The sequence below is a fragment of the Mustela erminea genome, chromosome 6 (assembly GCF_009829155.1).
Source record: "Mustela erminea isolate mMusErm1 chromosome 6, mMusErm1.Pri, whole genome shotgun sequence".
NCBI classification, from domain to species: Eukaryota; Metazoa; Chordata; class Mammalia; order Carnivora; family Mustelidae; genus Mustela; species Mustela erminea.
The window spans coordinates 111,608,184-111,627,120 of record NC_045619.1 but is presented as its reverse complement, the minus strand read 5'-3'; the positions used below and the strand labels follow the sequence as shown (position 1 = coordinate 111,627,120).

Here is an 18,937-nt window from a genome sequence, read left to right as displayed (position 1 = left end):
ATAAGCCATTTAAGATCTACATTAAATGGGAATGAATTTCATAAACATAGTGAAAGTAACTAAAGGAATTTAAATGTTTGCAGTTTCTTAATTCATTAAATTTTCTCTAAAAACAAAGTTTTTTTTTTGTTGTTGTTGTTGTTGTTGTTCCTCACTCTGCTATACCTGACCTCTTCCCTTACCAGTTAAGGACTGTTGCCCAAGATTATTTTTTTTCTAAATGTCCCTTGTCTCTTTGCTTGTCCCTACTTTATTTTACTAGGAACCTTGTTAGAATGAGTCTCTGTTAACCCATCTTTACTGGAATTCTTATACACTAAAGGTAAGTGGGTCAATCCAAAATCCACCATTATAAAAAGAGATCTGTGTGAACTTTGTGGGCTACTTAAAGAATTCAGAATTCTCAGGAGACTCCTATGAATAAACACCATAAAAGGAATTTGCATGATAGGTGTAGCATTCTAAAGTAAATGCAGTTGCATTTGTAGTTCTTAGTAATGACTTTGCTTACATTCTTCCAAGGTAGCTTTCAAAGCAAACATAGAAGGTATCTGGTTAATGTAAATCTGGCTTTTTAATCTTGGTGTTGCTATTCTTGTTACAGCATAAGGCTATTTTAGTCTCCCTTCAGCTCTATGAAACTCTTGGTTTTTAAGGCACAGGTACTCACAGGTTCTGTTCCATGCTCCCTTTTTTAAATTTAAACTTGAGAATTCACTGGCATAAGGTCTGCTGTTCTTTATAAAGTTAATTAAGTGGATTTTATTTATGAATTTCATTTGGAATTTGGAATAAAGAGGATTTTAAATTATCATTAAACACTTAATGTTTATGTATTTGAATTAGCTCATATATTCAGGTTTAGGATTACAAAGATATTAGTATCAGACGAAAAGTCAGATGAAATCTTAATCTAAATAAATTCTACTCCTTCCTCATTTGGTCATGAACTCTTATCTTTCTCTTCTTCTTTCTTTATTGATCATACAAAACTTTAAAATATTGCTTTTTTAATTAAAAAAAGTTTTTTGCCAAAATTCTCAAATTTTCATCCCACACAAAATGTTTTCTTACTTCTGTGATATTAATAGCTCTGGGAAAGGAGTGCTCAATGGCAGTGAGTAGAGAAGTAGCAGATTTTTTAAATACAGTTTTGTAAACTAGGAATTTTTAAAGAATTTATTGCCTACACTGGTTGATAGGTCATCCTGGTTACTTTGGTGTATGGTAAGTTGGGAGTGGAGAAACTGTACTTGGGTTAATACTGATTCGAAACTCAGTAACTTGACTATATAAGGATGTATATAGAGACATTTTTGCAACCACTAAAACCAACTTAATAGAAAAATGCTTAGTAAATTAGTGATTTATACTCTGTCTAAACAAACTCTTTTTTTTTTTTAAGATTTTATTTATTTATTTGACAGAGAGATTACAAGTAGGCAGAGAGGCAGGCAGAGAGAGAGGAGGAAGCAGGCTCCCTGCTGAGCAGAGAGCCCGATGCGGGACTCGATCCCAGGACCCTGAGATCATGACCTGAGCCAAGGCAGCAGCTTAACCCACTGAGCCACCCAGGCGCCCCTAAACAAACTCTTAACGTAGGGTCAGTGTGTCCAACGTTCAAACTGTGGGTATAGAGTGACCTATTTAGTTATGGGGAATAGCTTACCTGAGACTTAAGAGGGAAAAAAAGTTAGCTAACTCCCAGAACAACTAGGACAACAGAGCCTAACCTCTACCCACCATTATGATGAGCAGTAATACACTAACAGGCTTGAATCTTTTAATATGGACGTTGAAGTAGAATTTAATTGATTATATAATCTAGTTCAATTTTAATTCAATTTAGATTATCAAACTAATGTTATTAAGGATTGCTTAAAAGAGGAAAATCGGTATGTATATAAGCTAAAATAAAGACACTTTTACTTATGTTTGCATCCCAGTCTTCATAGACCAGTATGGACTCTTCATTGTGATCAGCAGTGAGGCCATAGGTAGAAGCTTTTATACCTCAGTTGCATGTGTCAGTCTAAGAAATCATTAAAAAAGCCTAGGTCTGCAAAGTAAAATTGGTCAGAAATACCATGGTATCTTATCTTCATTGGTTACTAATGGCCTCCATATGGGCCAATCATTTTAATTAAAAATGGTTAGCCAGATATGATGTCTGGGATTTGTTTTAGAATACTTCAGACCCCCTCCCCCACCAAAAAAAAAAAAAAAAAAAGTTTGAGAATGTGTGGGCAAGGAAGGAAAATAGATGACACACAATTTTTTCTACTTTTATGTTTACTAGTAAATTTTCATAAGTTTAAAAAAGTAATTAGGTAAAACAAAAGATGTGACTGAAGTCATTCAGTTAATTTCATCTTAATTTTTCCCACTATTTATCTTGATACGTGTTTACTGAAAACACATATTTTGCTATCCTTGAGTATTTTGTAACCTGAATAGTTTCCTCTTCAAATCTTGAATACACACACAGAGAGACCTAATTCTAGTATCCTGAAGCATTGGGAAATCTTGTTTATTGTCAAATGAGAGGTAACATTTTGAATGGTAAGGTCCTCTGTCATTTGATAATGCCAAAATCAAAAGTACCTTTGGTATAAAAAATAAGAGCTAGGTTAAAGTACAAGACTTATCAGTAGAAATGTTTTCCCCTAGTGCTAGCGTGTGTGTGTGTGTGTGTGTGTGTGTGTGTGTGTGTGTGTATAGCTTTTGTTTTCCACTAATTATATAATGACTTGACCAGAAAATAAAATGATGAGAGGAACAGATTCTTTTTTTTTTTTTTTTTAAGATTTTATTTATTTAACAGAGATCACAAGTAGGCAGAGAGGCAGGCAGAGAGAGAGAGAAAGAGGAGGAAGCAGGCTTCCTGCTAAGCAGAGAGTGTGATGCAGGGTTCGATCCCAGGACCCTGAGATCATGACCTGAGCTGAAGGCAGAGGCTTTAACCCACTGAGCCATCCACGTACCCTGAGAGGAACAGATTCTTTATGTATTTACATTTCACAGCGTGAAAGCAAAGAAGTTTATTTGGAACTATGAGGAAACATTATTGAAAAAAATAAAAGGTGGAAAAAAAGAAAATATGAAAAGAGAAAAAGTAAGGGTCTTTGTTATCTAGCTATTTCATGTTCTTATCCTTGGCAGCAACTACCTTGGATTTTTTACCAGTCCCAAATCTTGTTAATTGTATTGGCACTGAAAATTAAGTTCTGTAATTAGAATTTGAAACCATACCTTATTTAACTCTTATAGATTCACAAGTAGCTCAAGTTGTTTATGATGTAGTCTGTCCTGAAGAAATGATAGCCATTCATTCATCATTTATTGAGTGCCTATTATATGCTGCGCTTTGTGTTTCTTCCACATTGTGATTACACTGCCTGTGCCTGCTCCTTCTAAAGCACGATTTCTGTAACACCAAACTAATTATCAACTGAAAGCACACATTCAGATAAATGATAACATATGAAGTAAATTCATGTCCAGTCATGAAGATCTGCGGAAGCAATATCTCTTCTCTTTCATAGTTCTAAGAAAGTTAGGTTTCTTCCAAACCCTTTTGTTACAAAGGGTGAATCCTGAGACCCTTGAAATCTTGTTTTTAAAATGTGTACAGAATATGATGCTCTACGTGAGCCAGATAAAGAAATACATAAATTACATAAATTTCTCAACCTCAGCATCCTTGATCTTAGCCAAAAGGCCGAGAAGCGATCCTTGATATTATGAACTGATTCTTCAGTTTCTGTCAACCCTATCCTAATGGTGGCCTGTCAAAGAGCAAAAAAAGGGAGAATGAATCTTGCAGAAATCTTTTTAAAAATGTTAACCATCTTTCTATGTTAGGCCTCAGGTTGAGGAACTAAAGATTTGTTACTCTTCCCAAGTAGTTTATGCAAGTTTTGCTTTGATACTGTTGAAAACGTTAAGGAATAAGTCAGAAATATTTAACATATATTTTGACACTACTGTAACATTCCTTTAAGGCGTTTATGTTGATTTATATGTGTTGTGTTATTCTGATGTGTCATTGTCTTCATTGTAAATCTAATGAGCTAGTTTATATGTGATTTTTTTTTTTTTTTTTGAGAGCATAGCCTTTGGTTCCACTTAAACCATAGAGTCATAATATTTACGTTAAAGTATACCGAACTCTCAGATATTTTAAACAGTGGTTATTTGTCTATTAGAGTGAAATTTAAAAACAAAACATTTGATCAGTTGTTCTTTGGGAACTTTTGGTTAATATGTTAACTTTTAAACGTGACTGGCAAGTCTCAGTGTTTAGAGGAATTCTGCCTCCTATTTGTTGCCATGAGCTGCAGTTATTCAAGACACTTGATAGAGGTAAATATTGTAGCACAGATTCTTTCAGTATTTTTATATTAAAAATTTGTGTGTGTATGTGTGTGTGTGTGTGTGTGTATAAAAATAAATATATATTTATATATTTTAAGATCCCTTGCAACTTAATGCTTTGTATTTCAGGATTCTCCTGACATAGTCAAAATGGTAAAGGTTACAGTTTTGTAGACTTAAGCTTTAAAACCAAAATATATAGTAATATATTCCATTAAGAGCTACTTTCTTCTGATGATAAATTAGAGAAGTAGTTGGCTGAATGAAGGTGTAAATTCATTGTAATTGTGATGCTCAAGGAATTTTACTGACTACTTTTTAAATATTAGAAGAATGCTATTTATCTATAACTAAAAACATCGGAGAGAGAAGGAGAAAACCAAGAAGCCGGTCTTCCTCCCTGTCCTCATCTCCACTCTTCCTCTTAAGTAATTTAGCTGGATGGATACCAGGGAGGAGACAAACTCCTGGGTTCTATGTATGTCAAATAATTCTGAATAGAAGATATTTTCCAGTGTCTATGAGCTTTTTCAGAGTGTTGTCCCATGAAGAAGGATCTCCTTATCAATCCAGCATAGAGAAATAAGGGTAAACTGACAATGAGAAGCATTGGTAATTAACAGAGCCACAGTATATTCTTCCAATATGGAATTATTACAAGTGAATCTTGAAATTCTCTAATATTTCTTTTCTTTTTCTGTTAAGTTGCTATAGCCCAAGGTGGAACAATCCAGATTTCTAACCCAGGATCTGATGGTGTTCAGGGACTGCAGGCATTAACAATGACAAATTCAGGAGCTCCTCCGCCAGGTGCTACAATTGTACAGTATGCAGCACAGTCAGCTGATGGCACACAGCAGTTCTTTGTCCCAGGCAGCCAGGTTGTTGTTCAAGGTATAGTTTATTAATCTCGTACATTTAGAATACCTATGCCTCACTATATCACACCAGTTAGTGGGAATTTTATAGTTTCCTGAAATATACAGGAGGCAGATTTGGGGGGAGGCACTTATTTTAGTACATTCAACAACACGTTAAATTACATGATTTTCACTTTTTAGCAGGTTTTATTGGCTGTAAAGAAAGGTTCTCTTCTGAATAGCATGATGGGAAAAAGACTTGGGACACGTGAATGAACTTTTTAATTAAGTAAATAATCTTCATTTGGGGGTTATAAATGTTGTACCTAATACATATTTTTATTACCTGGTCTGTGAAGATTTAAATATCCAGTGTGTGGTACACTGAATTGGGGGTTTTTCCTTCAAATCTAATTTCTAGACATTTCATTTCAAAACAAATGCTTTTTTGTTTTTTTTCCTCTTTAGACCATTCTAGTATGTTTAAATGTCAGGTGGAAGTAGTAAAATGAAACATTTGGGATGTAACCCTAAACTTTTAGGGTAACCTAGGATTTCAATTAAATTCAAGTTATACGTTATTTTAATTTCATTCAGTTTTGCTCATAGTAACTATAATGTGTTTAATACAACTTGTAAAAATCCTATGTTTTCATTTAACTCTATTCCTCTTAGCATTTGCTTAGGATGTTTGATGTAGCACTAATTTTAAAGAGAATAATATTTGTTCTTTTGGTTTGAAAGTCTTGCAAGTTTGGAAAAAAGCAGATTCTGAATGATGAATCTCTTGATACTAGCTTTACTCTTAGGTATTTTGGGGGTTAATGTGGACTATAATAAAAATGTATGGAGAACTGAGTGGTAGTTGCACTCCATTTATGGAGTAAAACAAATTCATAGTACATACCTAATACTTTGTTTTCTTTTAATTGTAAAATCAAAGCCACCTGCTTTATTTCCCCTGATTATCATGAACCCTCTATGTCTAAATAAATAACCATAAAGAATCCTTATTTCTTCTAATTTATCTTTTTTTATATGGAAATCCACTGTAAACCTAATACTTTCACCAGAAGAGCTTTAAAATTTTTTTTTTCTATTTTGCGTAGATAATAGACTAATTAGAGTTCTGTGCTTGTGGGATTTTATTTAGGAACTCTTTTTTCTTCTGTAAGTCACAAAGATATTTTCCTATAATAATTATATTAGCTTTATAGTTTTACCTTTCACATTTTTGTCCTTAGTCCACCAGAGTTTTACCTTGGTATATAGTACTAGGTGGATTTCATTTTTGAATTCCATAGGGAGCCAGTTTTCCCCTACTCATTGTTTGTCTTTTCCCCATTAATTTATGGGGCTAAAAATCTTAATTATACAGTGGGTTCTCGTGTATACTTGGATCTGTCTCAAAACTCTCTATTCTGTACTATTGGTCTACTTTTTTTTCTTTTTTTAAGATTTATTTATTTTAGAGAGAAAAAGAGAGCAGGAAGGGCGGGCAGAGGGAGAGTTAGTTTTAAGTAGACTCTGTGCTGAGCACAGAGGCTCTCGCAGAGTTCAGTCCCATGACCCTGAGATCATGATCTGAGCTGAAACCAAGAGAGGGACACTTAACTGACTATACCATCCCAGTGCTCCCATACTGGTCTCCTTTTCTATATGCCAGTAGTACGATACAGGTTTGTTATCGCACAGGACAAGTTTCCCTTTTTTATTAAAAAAAAAAAAATTCTTTCAGTGCTGATATAGCTTAGTGAACCATTATTCGTCAGTATGCATTTAGAATAAATTTGAGTTTCTAAATAATAACAATATAATAATAAAACCAATAATGAGGTTGCTTTTAATGTATAGATTAATTTAGGGGGAAACTGAAGTCCTTTTTTAAATTGAGCTATAACTGGCATATGGCAATTATGTTAGTTTCAAGTGTACAACATAACGATTTGATATTCATTTATACACACTAAGTAATTACCACAATAAATCAATAAATCTCGTTAACATCCACCACCACATTATTATGATTGGTTTTTTCTTATGAGAGATCTTTTAAGACTTACTCTCTTAGCAACTTTCAAACAGAGAGCACAGTATTAACTACAGGCACTGTGCTGTATGTCATCACATTCCCAGGACTTAGTTTGTAACTGGAAGTTTGTTCCTTTTGATAACCACCCATTTTGTACATTCCCTCCCTGCCAGCACAGCCCTCCCATCTCGCAGCCACTCCTCTGTTCTCTGTATCACACTCAGGTCCCGGGGTGGTGGTGGTTGAAGATTCCACTTGTAAGTACAATCATATGGTATTTGTCTTTTCTCGGACTCACTTCACTTAGCATAATGCCCTCAAGTTCCACCCATGTTGTCACAAATGGCATGATTTCCTTCTTTTTTATGGCCTAATAATAATTATGTGTATTTGTGTGTTTGTGTGTGTGTACACACTGCATTTTCTTTACCTATTCACCTATCAGTGGACACTCCAGTTGCTTCCATATTTTGGCTGTTGTAGATAATGCTGCTGTGAATATGGGGATGCATTTGTCTTTTCAGTTAGTATTTGTTTTTGTTTGTTTGTTTTATAAATACCCAGTAGTGTGATTGCTGAATCATAGGGTAGTTCTATTTTTTTTTAATGAAACTTTTTTTTTTTTTTTAAAGATTGTATTTATTTATTTGACAGGCAGAGATCACAAGTAGGCCGAGAGGCAGGCAGAGAGAAAGGAGGAAGCAGGCTCCCCGCTGAGCAGAGAGCCCGATGCGGGGCTCGATCCCAGGACCCTGGGATCATGACCCGAGCCGGAGGCAGAGGCTTTTTAACTCACTGAGCCACCCAGGCGCCCCTCTATTTTTTTTTTTTTAAGATTTTATTTATTTATTTGACAGAGAGGTCACAAGTAGTCAGAGAGGCAGGCAGAGAGAGTGGGAAGCAGGCTCGTCGCTGAGCAGAGAGCCCGATGCGGGGCTCGATCCCAGGACCCTGAGATCATGACCTGAGCCGAAGGCAGAGGCTTAACCCCCTGAGCCACCTGGCACCCAGGGTAGCTCTGTTTTTAATTTATTGAGGAACCTCCATGTTGATTGCCATTGTGGCTGCACCAATTTACATTCCTACGAACTGTGTATAAGGGTGAGGAAGAACTGAGGTCTTTATAATGTGAAATTGACCTGTTCCAAACTGTAGAATGTCTCATTTATTTGGATCTTATTTTAGCTTTTTAGTAGTTTAAAATTTTTCCTGTGGAAGTACTTCATATTCTTTGTTAAGTTCCTAAATGCTTGAAGGTTTCTGTTGCTATTATGAGCAATACATTTTCTAGTTGTTGCTGATGCAGAGAAATATTATTGACTTGTTAAAACGTAATTTATTTATTAATCTTGCCAAACGGAATTTACTTCTAATAAAGTGCTTATTCTTTGTAAATCTATCTGTGTTGGTATGTGAATGTTTTATCAAACACAAGTAAGGTGTTTGTTTCTTTTCTTCCAATCTTGATTCCCTGTGTTTTCTTTTAACTTTTCTTTCCTTGCCTTTTCTTTTCCTTTCCTTTTCTCCTCTTCTTAAAATAATGGTGGGTAGGAGTTCTACTTCTATGTTAAATACAGGGTCAGTGGGCATTCTTGTGTCACTTACGTGGTCACCTTCCCTCCTGTCATTCCATTCACAGGCCACGGGATTTCTTTGCCAGTTCTCAGTCCTTCTCTTGATTGATCCCTCAGCAGTATTTTTTTTTTAAACATTTTTTTTTTTTTAAGGATTTTATTTATTTATCAGAGAGAGAGAGGGGGAGAGAGCGAGCACAGGCAGACAGAATGGCAGGCAGAGGCAGAGGGAGAAGCAGGCTCCCTGCTGAGCAAGGAGCCCGATGTGGGACTCGATCCCAGGACGCTGGGATCATGACCTGAGCCGAAGGCAGCTGCTCAACCAACTGAGCCACCAGGCGTCCCCCCTCAGCAGTATTTAAACACTGTTGACTCCTGCTTCCTTCACTTTCCATCATGATACTGTGTTCTTAATAGTTTTTTTCTTTTCTCTCTCCTACATGTCTTTCAGTCTCATTGTTTGGTCTAATCTTCGTCTGCTCATCTCTTTACTGTTAGTCGGTGTTTGTCAAGATTGTGTCCTGGGTCCTCTTCCATCTGACTGGCGCACTCTCCCTGGCTGACTTGATCCCTGCCCATTGGTTGTCAGTGCACTCTGACCATGCCCCTGACTCCCATCTAGCTGCTTAGAAGTCCCACACACATCTCTTGACTCTTTCAGTCCAAAGTCACATCCATTTTCCCCACTCTAGCTCTCTCTTTGTTTACCCTATTTCGGTAATGGACTCCTGTCCAACCTGTTGCTTCAGGCTAAGAACCTGTGTGTCATCTGTCCTTCCTCCCAGCTAAACCACTCATCTTCCACTTCTCTCCACCCCTGCTGTCCAATCCTACTTACTGCCATGCCCTCCGACCTGTCATCCCTTCTGCTGGGTGGCTGCCCTGGAGCTGGTAGTGCTGGAGAAGTTCCCTGATCTTCCTAATCATGCCCCCGGTGGCAGATCTCCTCTTGGTCTGGTTTTTCGAGAATTGTTCCTGAAAGCTCAGGCTCCCTTTTTTCATCCCTCCCAGTAATCCTGGGAGCTACTAATACTTTTTAAAAACAAATGTCTCTACCTCCAACATTTTCTTTTTTTCTGTTATACTCAGTTCGTCAGTTCAGAGTGGTATCTCTAAAATTCACATCTAACCGTGTCAGCCTCTTACTCAGTGAAGTCTTGTTACTTGTTATTCAAAATCCAAAAAAAAATTTTTTTAAGATTTTACTTATTCATTTTTCAGAGAGAGCAGTGAGAGAGAGCACAAGTAAAGGGAGCTGCAGGCAGAGGGAGAAGCAGGCTCCCTGCTGGGCAAGGAGCCTAGGACCCTGGGGTCATGACCTGAGCTGAAAGCAGACACTTAACCAACTGAGCCACCCACATGTCCCTTAGTCCAAAATCTTTAACATGGCCCAAATCTTTGCTTGATCTAGGCCTTGCCACCTTTACTAGATGTTTCCCTCTCAACTTCTCCCTCTTTTGTAATGCAGCTCTGTGCAAGATTTCTTCATTTCCTGTGCTATGCCGCACCCTCTTTTCCTTTCTAGGGCCTCACACTTAGCCATTTGCCCTGACAAGAACACTTATGTCAGTCATTTACATTATTCAGGCTTCATCTTAGTACTTCCTCCAGGAAGCCTTCCATGATCCTGCAGATCTGGTTTAGATAACCTCCTGTCAGTTCCTATTGTACCTCCTTAGGGTATATTTGACATGCCTAGATAACTTCTGTTTGGGTAGAGGTCCTTAGTATCTGGCACAGTCCCTGGCGCATGATAAATGTTTAATAAAACCATTTTATTAAATGAAACCCTTAGGTATGGCTGAGATGGAAGAGAGTCTGTCATGGAGTCTGTTTGGGACTGATGTCTAGGTTACTCTCCACACTTTCTTACATAGCCAGATGTCTTCAATTCATGTGCTCTGGAGAAGCACATCAGTTAATATTATGGTTAGGTGGAATTCTAATCATATAAGGGAATGGGCTTTATTCAGCCCACTGTTAACAATAAAAGGTCTCAGTGCCATGTGACTTATTATTGTACACTCGATAGATGTGCAAATCATTTCTTTTTCCAGACTATGTTCTTTTATACTATTGAACATGAGCTAATTTTTATTTATTTATTTATTTAAAAGATTTTATTTATTTATTTGACAGACAGAGATCACAAGTAGGCAGAGAGGCAGATAGAGAGAGAGGGAAGCAGGCTCCTTGCTGAGCAGAGAGCCCGATGCGGGGCTCGATCCCAGGACCCTGGGACCATGACCTGAGCCGAAAGCAGAGGTTTTAACCCACTGAGCCACCCAGGTGCCCCGAAATTGCTGTTTTTTATGAGCCAAAAAGGTCAAATAGCAAATTCCTATGATTCAAGCTAATATTTATGGAAGAATGCTATGTAGTTCTTGCTACATGTGGCACAGTGAATTTTTTTAATGTCAGTATTTATTCAAGTGAAATTAGCAAATTCTGTTTCACCTAGGGAACTGCTGGATTTTATGGTGCTGTAGCAAATAGTTAAGCAAATAAAACTGTTAAGTGTAAGAAGGTGGCTGGTTATTTCTTCCTTGACGAATTTAGAAGTGTTTAAGAAATACATTTCTGTGTATTACTCAATGTTTTTCTGGGCTGATTGTCAGGGGTTTTGTCTGATTTACTTATTTTAAAATATTTTATTTATTTGACAGAGACAGAGAGACAGCAAAAAAGGGAACACAAGCAGAGGGAGTGGGAAAGGGAAATCAGGCTTCCCAAGAGCAGAGAGCCTAATGCAAGGGCTCCATCCCAAGGGCTCTGGGATCATGACTTGAGCAGAAGGCAGAAACTTAATGACTGAGCCACCTAGGGGTCCCTTTGTTATCGCTTTAATCTCCATGTGTTTTGTTTTCCTCCTAGGAGTTATAAAAGATACAGTGTTTATGCCCCCTTTGTTTATCTAGAAACCTTGGACAGAACCAATAATAAAGAAGTTAGTTACTCCATAAGAAACAATCTTGTAACTTAATGCTAATGAGACATTTTTTTTTTTTTTTTGCCAGAGCCCATCTCAACAGATTTCTGTGTACAATGAGAAACAACAACATTAATATGGTTTATTACAGGAAGGGTTTTTATAGGGCTTTGGTTTCATTGAGCTCCTCTGTGACAAAGCAAATTGATGGTAGTGATAGGCTAGTGATGTCATTGTGATGTAAGTTACTCCTACTTATCCTGCACATGCTTGCTAGTTTGGAACACTGTATGTCAACCTGTGATAGGGGAGACAAGACAGTTCTGTATGCAGAAGCCCATCATGGCTGTAACTGGAGATGAAACAGGTAAGAATTTGAAAGAGAGATTTAAATTAATTCTGAAAATTTTATTTTGAAGTTTAGAAAAATTCAGGGACCTCTGAGTGTTTCAAAAAGTATTAATTTTCTAGTGGCTGAGGAGTAAGAAGTTTCTTTTAATATATATCTGTATGTATGAGCACACTCTGTGAAGGCATCTTAGTGTAAATGCTTTTTTGCTCAGCGGATTGCTTTTTTGACCAAGGCAGTAATCCTTTCTCTCTCCGTTGTGCTTTACTAAAATAAGCTGTTACTTCGTTGCAACCTGTTGCAAATTCAGTGCAGCTACAAGTTAAACATACCGTTAAACATGCCGTTCAACTTGTAAAAAATTAAGTTTCCGATTTCGTTGTTGTGTACAAATGTTGCTCCAAAACAGACTAGGAAAACGCAGCGTGTCGGCGGGGTTTGCGTGCCTACTTGTTTCTTTCCTCCTGTGTTTAAAATGGTCTGTACCTCAGCTAATCGAGTTCAAAGGGCTGACGTCACTACATTTCCTGGAATCGTGTTCGGCAGGGAAGTGGAAAAGTTAAACTCCAAGCGAGCTGCACATTGACGTCAGCTCCGAGTCATGCTGTGATTTAGTCAGTTCCTTTCTGCTTTGTCAAGGGCTGCTGACAGATTTAGGGTTGTTAACTAGCTCGCCACTGCCTCTATCTCCACGATCGCTCTTAACACTGAATAGCTTTTCTCGTAAGCCTTACTTTACCGTTTCTCTTGAGGTAAGTATCTGCTTGACGAGGGGGAACGCTTTGTGAAACCTGCAATGCTTGGGTGAGCAGAACTCCGAGGCCGTCCGTCCCGCCTCCGCCTACGTGGGCAGGTTGAGCCTCCCGCTGAGGCCGCCGCGCACGTGCTGGGGGGAGAGGTGGGCTCTGGAGCTGGAGGGTTTCCGCACCCTTGCTCGCTCTCGGCCACTGGCGCCTCGGAGTGCCCTCTAGCGCTCAGTCAGGGAAGTGCTTGTCTGAAAGTTGTCCTACCCCACCCCCACCCCTCCACCTCCCAGTCTCAGTTCTTGAAATTTGTGATCAGTAATCCTGTTGTTTGGTTTTCTTAATTACAGAATGATCCTGACCTAGTTGCTTATGTTCTGTATTAGGATCGCATTGTTGTTTTTTTCGGTGGTGTCTCATTTCTAACCAAGTTCTGAATTTGCAGTTGAAATCACGAAGATGATTGTCAACAGCTTCACCACAGTTTAGCTTTTCAGAGTTAGTGGGTCTAAACCCTCTTCCTAGATGGAAACACGCCACTGATCTGAGCAACTAAAACCTGTATTAAAGCGATTTGAAAATTATCTTGATGCACTATTATTTTTCTCAAATGACAAGTTTATTGTAAGATACAGATGGCCTTTTTAAAATAATCTTAAATACTGCAATAGGATTCTAGAAGCAAAAGGCATTTAGTGCATGTATTTATTTGCTGGGCTTATATCTTTCTTTACTAAGACTTTAATTACAATTCTTAGGTCTAACCGTGAGAGAGAATTAAAAATAAAAAAAATAAAAGATTTGAAAATTCATAATATATTTAAAGATGAAAGTTTAAAATAAAACTTTGCATATATTTTTAGTCATTGCTTGTAAGTAAACATTCTTATACATTTATGTGTATGGAATGAACATACACTGTCCTTGAAGAGCTTTGTTTCAGTTTTACCAATACATGAGTTACTTCCAATTTAAAATTTTCAAAATGCTAACATTTAAAAATATCAAACTTTTTTCACAAGACCTCATTGTGCTTTGGAATCATTATTTTTAGAAATCTGATCAGTTTTCACATAACCAATTCTATTTTGAAATGCTGTTTAAAAATGAAAAACTTTTATTTGTTTGTTTTGAGGAGCACAGTGTTTAAGAGACTTTTTTAAGTAATAGTAGAGGACCTACTGTATGGATTGGTGAACCACATGGGCTGATATAGATCTTTGGCTTACACATATTTTTGATCATGACCCATGTTTTACATCATGATGTTGTATACCTCTGTGTGTGTGTGTGTGTGTGTACATAAAACAAGTTTTCTTTTCTAATTTTTATTTAAATTCAATTAACATATAAAATAACATCTTATTATTGGTTTCAGAGGGAGAGGTCCTTGATTCATCAGTCTTACGTAATACTCCGTGCTCATTACATCACATACCCTCCTTAATGTCCAGCACCCTGCTACCTCTTCCCCTCACTCCCCTCCCCTTCAGCAACCCTCATTTTGTTTCCTATGATTAGGAGTCTCTTCTGGTTTGTCTCTAATGCTTACCTTCGGGTGCCTGGGTAGCTCAGTCAGTTAATTCTGACTCTTGATCACAGCTCAGGTCTTGATCTAAGTGTGATGAGTTTAAGTCCTGCAGTGTTTTTGGTTGCTTTGTTTGCTTTTTAAAAAGTGCTTATGTTTAAATATAGTAGAGATATAATGTGCTTTTCTATTTTTTCTGTTGCTAATGAAATTGATTTTATGACCCACTAAAGGTCTAAAACTTACAGTTTGAAAAACTTGCCTAGACCAAAATCAGGCTAACAATGACTGGTATGGGAAAAGTTTTTAGGTATTTATTTATAGGATCATGGAATAAAATGTGGAAAGTGAATAGCTATAGTTTATAAAATTGTATTATTGAGACTTGTGGGTACAGTTTAAATTTTCGTTAGAAGTAGTTTTTGGCTTTCTTTATTCATAAGCTGATTATATTAAGAGCCTCACTCCATATCTTTTAGTCTCTGAGTCTTAAAAACTCTAATATATTGTATTTAGCCTGAATTTCTGAATTATTAAAAATAAATATTCCAACTCACTCAAATTTGGAAAATAGTGTCTTAGTTAATATTTGATGTATGAGAATAAGGATACATTTCACCTTGTGAAAGAAGGACACTTGAAAAGCTTATTTTGGGGGAATTTTCACATAAAAGATAGGTTTGGATCAGGTATAACAGTTTCTTAAACTTGCCAGCAAAGCAAGTTATAATCATGGTGGAAGTGAAAAAAGTCGTTTATCTACCTTAAGTTTTAATAAAACTCCGAATCTGTATGGAAGTTTTACTGAAATTTCCATTGTCCTACATTCCCAATATTTTTGAAAAAATTTCAAAGAAATATTTTTTGGGATGATTATTTTACTTTGCCCAGTTTTATTTGCCTATATGAATAAATTGCCTAATAAAATAATTATGATACTTTGAATTTATGTAAGCTTTTAAAAATTTGCAGTGTTACAATATAAATACAAATACAAACATGTTCAGTGCTATCAAACAATCAGATGGTGAGAGACCTACAGGAAACAGGTAATATAGGTTAAAGGATCTGGGTAGGTCTCCCTGAGGAAACTATTTAAATACCCATGAGGAGAAGCAGTGATGTGCTCAGAGCAGATATTATATTTTCATATAATAACATGGATCAGAGTGGTAAATAACTCTTCCAAGCTCACAAAGCTAACAAGTGGTGAACCAGTTTGGACCTTCAGACTTTAAGACCAGACCTTGTCTGGTTCTGTTCACACCATATTACATTGCTCCTCAAAATTCACCTGATAAATTCATGCTAATTTTAGATGAGTTACCACAGCATCCTACACACTACTCAGAAAACATACAAAATAAAGCTAGCATCATTTTAAATAGTCAAAATGGATTTTTTTTCTACAATATTATTACTCTCACAGGGCAATAGCGTGTATATTTGATAATATACAGAACTTTTCATGTCAATACTTATAATTTATTATCTTTTACATAGTTTTTTTTTTTTTTTGACTCTTAAGATTTTCACTAAACAACTCAGGAAGTTCCCTTATATGTAACTTAAAGTAAAAATAGTAAATGATTTAATTCTTTGCAGTCTGAGTATTATAATTATTGTAACAAATTTGAAACTGTTCAGTGCTTAAATAGTCAGTTAATTAGGATTTAGTTTTCCTGGAAAAAATAGAGCAGTGGAGAAGGAAAAGGTTTTGATAGTGTGAGACACCAGGCAAGGACAAGGCTGATTTGGGCATTGTGTGCCCTGGCACGGTGGATGGGAGGGAGAGAAGGAAAAAAGAAAGGTAAAGATGGTCGTAGCTTCTTGGAGCTAGGGAAAAGAAGTCCCCTGCTTATCAGTCCAACTTCAAAGTTAGCTCTGTTGCTTGTTACTTAGGTAGATTTGGGATAAGGGACACCTAGCAAAATGACATATGAAGGTTAGGAGCTCCATTTATAAAAATGTTTTTATTCAGTGAATGTGCTCAGTACTACAGGGATATCAATCAGTAGATGAATAAACAAACAAAATCACCATTATTTGGGATGTGGATAAGTTGTTCCTCTTTGAAAACTATCAAGATAGGCTTTTGGCTGAGTTTCTTATTTCTTTCTTTGTTAGGAAGAAACAAATAACTCTTTGACTTGAGAGGCTTTTCAGTTAGTTTTCTTATTAGCAGTCTGATGAGACTATAAGACTATAATATGGTTACTTGTGATTCTCCACCTTTGAGGTTCTATTCTAAATGATTATAAACATTGAAAAGGACTTTTACTATCTTCTAATAATTTATTCTCTAAAGGAATATAATAAAATATTGTATAAATTTTAGACATTTTTAATAGGCATATTTTTAAACAAAATAAGGAATAAGAGACATATATTTCAATCATTCTCTTACCCAGGTTTGTTAGAAGGGAAACTCCAGGGGAAAATATTTTTATGGATGTTATATGCCTTTTAACTAATATACAGTATAAGCATAATTTGGAACATTGTCTTTCAGAACTTAAGGAAGGGAAGAGGAAGGGAACTAACATTTGCTGAATGCCTACCATGTGCCAGGCACTGTGCTAGACACTTTGACATACATTACAGGGTTTATTGTGAGTATTAAATGAGATAATGTATCCCCATTTTACAGATGAGGAAACTGAACTTGCCCCAAGTCACATGGCTGGTAAGTGGCAGAGCTGGACTAGAATCCAGACTCCAGATCCCATGCTTTTTCTACTGTACCGTGTTTAAAGCTTGCGAAGAGAGGTATGAAGCCTAATGACCAGAATTGAGAGTTCTAGGAATTTTCTTTTTCCATGAAATATTTGATGCTAAACTGAAAAAAAATTTTCCTCTCAGGAGGTAGATAGTAGGAAACACTAATTAGAACTCGTCTGCTTCTCAAATGCCAGGTGAAATGACTTCTATGTAAAGGAAGATTAGGAAATAATGCCAGTTTGAATAGATACATAGCATCTTATAAGGGCTTCTCACACCTTAGTGTTAAATACTTAAAGACTTAGCTATAATAATAGCTAACAATAGTCTTACAATAATAATAATACTGCTTATTTTAAACATTCAAATGACAAAACCCTGGGAAGTTCAAAATTTCCTTTGTGGTGTGCATGTAAATCCACTGAGCACCCATGATATGCCAGACACTGTGCTAGATTATAGAGAGTACCAGCTAAAAAAGACATCCCTGGCTTGTCTTTAAAGTTTTTGCTGCCTTAGGATAAAATTAGTATAGAAGTATCTTTTATGTATTATCTTTATTCAGTCACAAAATGATAGCCCCACTGGTGACTCATTTATCGTCAGAAATAATGTATACGGTGAAATTCTAGAATAAATAATGTGGACACACATTTAGTAGTTAGAATAGGAACTGGCGTTTATAGATGTACAGGGATAAGAATAGGTCATCAAAGACTGTAAGGTGGTTCTTTGAACTGTGATTCTAGGTATTGAATCTGCTTTTAATTGCCACTGAATTGGTAACATTGGAAACTGAAGCTAACCAAGATAAAAACTTTTTTTTTTTTTTATCACTTCTTTCGGCAATAAAACTTTTTGACATTTGGATTTTCTCAAAACAAGAAATTCTCTTTGCCCATATCTTTTTAGTGTATTTACTGATAAGATCATATTTGAGTATATGGAATTTATCCATTGACATTTACTCTGTGACCACTTAAAATGTACCATCATATAGATTCCTTAGGATATTACAGAAATGTGTATTAACTCCTACTAATTAATGCCAAATCATATTTCTGTCTTGAACTAATGACCTGCAACCTCATTTTTGTTGAAGGAGATAAATATGTAGTATATCTGAAACATTGCAATAAAACCCAGTTTATTAGCAACATCCCAGAACTAATATATCCAAATATATCATTCCCTTCTAAGTTATCATTTTAAAGTGATATCTTTTTCCTGAGCTGTTACTCAGAATGTTTTAAGAATACTTCTTTTGAAATGCTTCTATTGAATTGCCAAATTTGGTCCTTTGAGGGTGGTTTCAGCTTTTGGAAACAGGCAAAAGTTTAGAACCATTTCTGCTTGTAAGGCCAATGAATAAACTTTAGTTTTCATCTATGAAGTATACCTACCCCTTTTTTTTCTTCTTTACAAAAAGAATGAATACTCTTAAACTAACTTTTACGTATCATATGAGAATTCTGTTCTAACTTTATAGGACAGAAAATAGTGGATGCATACAAAAGGAGAGGGAGAGAGAAAGTATAATGAAACCCTCTATTAATTTTATTGCACTTCTCTGTAACCAGAGTTTGCAAAAGAACGGCCCTAGACAAAGGTCTGTACCCATGCCCCCTGCGAATGTCAACACGATGACACATAAACATCTCATAAACTTCTCATTCGTCAGTGGCTATTGTTCCAGTTTTAGAAAGCCTGTGTAGCCTCTAGCTGTTCCATTGTGTCAACCTTTATTGTCCCATAACCTTCTTCCCTGGATGTGGGTAAAGAGAAGAGAGGAGAGAACTATGTTATTCTGTGTTCCAATCTACC

At 36.3% G+C, this 18,937-nt stretch overlaps 1 protein-coding gene across 21 annotated transcripts in view; it reads left to right on the top strand.

Annotated features, from left to right (window-relative positions):
* CREM (cAMP responsive element modulator) overlaps positions 1-18,937 on the top strand; it is a 71,557-nt gene that overhangs the window by 44,189 nt on the left and 8,431 nt on the right. For 7 of the 21 annotated variants that reach the window (XM_032349296.1, XM_032349312.1, XM_032349294.1 and 4 more), the window contains 2 exons: positions 5,083-5,271; positions 17,043-17,078. The exons of 3 other annotated variants lie outside the window; for them this stretch is intronic. In XM_032349296.1, the coding sequence (XP_032205187.1) occupies positions 5,083-5,271; positions 17,043-17,078 (225 nt within the window). Of the gene's footprint in view, positions 1-5,082; positions 5,272-11,863; positions 12,140-12,191; positions 12,874-16,904; positions 17,005-17,042; positions 17,079-18,937 lie in introns of those variants that run through there. 11 more of the 21 variants (XM_032349298.1, XM_032349313.1, XM_032349297.1 and 8 more) reach the window with 9 other exon arrangements.